At 37.7% G+C, this 2,743-nt stretch overlaps 1 protein-coding gene across 1 annotated transcript; it reads right to left on the bottom strand.

Annotated features, from left to right (window-relative positions):
* Positions 1-1,178: 1,178 nt before the first annotated feature.
* LOC108449449 (dynein heavy chain 12, axonemal-like) lies at positions 1,179-2,732 on the bottom strand. The gene is made up of 2 exons (XM_017745380.1): positions 2,542-2,732; positions 1,179-1,712 (listed from the first exon to the last, which is right to left on the bottom strand). Exons 1-2 carry the CDS (start codon positions 2,714-2,716, stop codon positions 1,522-1,524), a joined length of 366 nt encoding a protein of 121 aa, XP_017600869.1. The 5' UTR covers positions 2,717-2,732; the 3' UTR covers positions 1,179-1,521.
* Between the last annotated feature and the right edge of the window lie 11 nt (positions 2,733-2,743).

Raw genomic sequence — 2,743 nt, 5'->3', positions numbered from 1 at the left:
AAAACTGGAAGCAAATAAATACCGTGGCAAAACGAATGAGCACAGGAAATTTAAGGAAGTTGTCAACATGCCAACTACAAAGCTTGGAATAATTCTAGAAACATCTTAAAGTTGGGCAGCAGTAATTCACAGCAAACCTGCGTCATTTAATTTGTTACCTGATCCACCTAATGTGATTACAAGGCCTTGCTCTGTAATTGCACATGTAGCAAAAAAGAGAAATATATTAGCAACATATACAGCAAGAAACTGTTAGTAATTGATTATACTATGGCTCAGTGAGTACATAAACATCTTAAATCTAGATGACTTTTTTTTCCTAAAGATACTACCAATTTTCCTATGAACTGAGAAAATACACTGGGTTTCCTCACCTGAAAGAGGGAAGACCTCAGCCTTTGAGGAAGCGATTATTAAGTTGAAAGTGACATTTTCAGGATTGCAAACAACCTCTGCAGAGCCCATGTCCATTAATAGCTCACTATAAATACCTGATCATAAGATACTCTGGGACTTTCTCCACGTTTCTTTCACACACGTCAGTTATGTTTAATAATCTGACCTAACAGGTGGTGCCAGCAAAAGAAGGAATTTAAAGGCCAGTTTTCTTGCAACAATGCTTTTGATTTTTGAAATAAGAATTTCAGAACTATAGCAGTAAGTACTACACTGTGAAAAGAAAATTCTTTAGTGCTGTCCTAGGAGAGCAAACTGAAGGTGGTGTTAAGAGCTTGCTTAAGAGTGAGACAGCAGAAAAACTAAAACAATAAAAGTAAACATAAACAAGCAAATAAAAATCAAACAAAAACTCTATTAAAATTATTACAGGTTTCTGATTCCTTAATCACAATTTGCATTAATATAAATAAAAAAGCAAGTGAAAAATAAACATAAAGTTTTTAAAGGGAAAAGCAGTTTCAGAAAGCCAGACTTACACTGGTCTAACACCCAAAAAGCAGGGAAATGGGGGACACAGATGCCCAGTTGTAATAGTGATGGTAGGATGGAGTGGGACCTTTATGTGCTTCACTTATTCCTACCGTATTTTATGGAGGGATCCATACACAGAATTAATGATGGCTGTATCTGAATGCAAGGTGGAAACAGTTCTTTGCTAGAGGAGATCAGGAAAGAATGCTCCAGTAATTTTTAAAAACTATTTTTAAAGAAAACAAAAGTGCAGAATCAAGTTTATTACCTGTAATGTTTCTCTCAGCACAGGCTACTTTCATTTTCCATGAAAATATGTTTTGTGATATTCAACTAATGCACAAAATGGATGTTCACACTTTGATAATATTCCCAAGGGCTAAAATCCCAGCTGTATTGCTTACAGATTGTAAAGATGGTCATAATAATAATACATACTCAAGTCAAAAGCTTGAGGGTCAGAAAGTATTTGTATGCCCTCTTACAATACAAAAACGTCCAGATGTTTCTTTTACACACTAAGTTCCACTTCCTCTCTAAGCCAACAAAGAGAACAAGATGGTGTGAAGTCTGTATGTGAACTGTCCACAGTCAGTCATCCAGCTGGCACAGCAAGGCTACGCCTCTCTTGATCCAGTGCTGGACTGGCTGGTCCGTGTTGAGCTTCAAAGCAATGACGAAGTTGGTGGAATGCCCAGTAGTGGATAAGACCCCTTTGCGCTCACTTGTCTTGTAGAGTGGGCAAACATAGGCATTAGACTCCTTTATGTCCGATTTTACAGCTTCAAAAAAACCCAAAATAATGCATTACATTCAGCAGATCGATTTGGCAGAAACATTATCTACATGCAAACGTTAAGTATTTACAGTAACACCTTTACAGGTAAATAAAAATGCAAAATGGTTTTGCAAGCAATAGAACAAAATTACCTGGTTTTCTTCTTGTGTGGTTTGTTTGGTTCTTAAACCCAACTAATTTAGCTACAATTTGTGTTCAGGACTCAATGCCTTCCTGTGATTCTACCAGCTTTGCAATACTCCAACACACAGTAAAATCTGAATAGTTACCTAGTTAATACATGGCTTATGCATGAGTTTTTCATAGCTCTACAACAATTCTGGTCCAGTTGCCAGAGAACCTCACTGCAATTCAAGTCATGTGATATCCAAGGACAGAACTCTGCAGGAACTCTTTGTATGCCCAGACTGCTTACATGGAACTTGTACAAAAGCCTAAAATCATGCAGGTCTGAACAAATTCATCCAACCTCAAGAGAAGGCTCAAGCAGAAAAAGTAGCAAATTTTAATACTGCCTATTTGCTAACACCTAAGTTGCAACAGTTGCAGTAGTAAGTCCCGATTTTGTGCATAAATAAAAACAGGGATTTAGTCCTCGCAATCAAAGAAAACAGGAGTTGTGAAAATTATTTTCCTAGTAGGAAAGACAGAGCTACAAATAACCTGAGCAAACCCTGCTACATCACACGAGGTAAAACACTCAGTCGCTGTAAGTCAGTCAAAAGTACTCCTCAGGGATCTTCAGTAAGAAAAGGAAACCACTGTTGCACTTTCTTGTTGAATAGCTCAGGCATCAGAGAAATCATACTCACTTGGCTTTATCCAAATGATAGGCATGGCATCAAAGAGCACTTTGGGATACTGCTCAGTTAACATTCCCCTGGAGAGAGAAAGCAACAAAGCAATTGTTTGTGGCTTGAGGGGTTTGGTGGGTGTTTTTTGGTTGCTACTTGCTTGCTCATTTGGTTTTTCTTGCCCATTTTCCATGCATGAAAGAGGACTTAATTTGGTGTG

The sequence above is a fragment of the Corvus brachyrhynchos genome, unplaced genomic scaffold, assembly GCF_000691975.1.
Source record: "Corvus brachyrhynchos isolate BGI_N302 unplaced genomic scaffold, ASM69197v1 C12121012, whole genome shotgun sequence".
Taxonomy (NCBI): domain Eukaryota; kingdom Metazoa; phylum Chordata; class Aves; order Passeriformes; family Corvidae; genus Corvus; species Corvus brachyrhynchos.
Note: the sequence above shows the minus strand (reverse complement) of the source record. Positions and strands in the feature narration are given on the sequence as shown.

Coding starts and splice junctions, on each gene's coding strand:
- LOC108449449 (XM_017745380.1), bottom strand. CDS start 2,716: ATGGAAAATGGGCAAGAAAAACCAAATGAGCAAGCAAGTAGCAACCAA. Junction 1,713..2,541: donor TATCATTTGGATAAAGCCAA/GTGAGTATGATT, acceptor GTTTTTTTGAAG/CTGTAAAATCGGACATAAAG.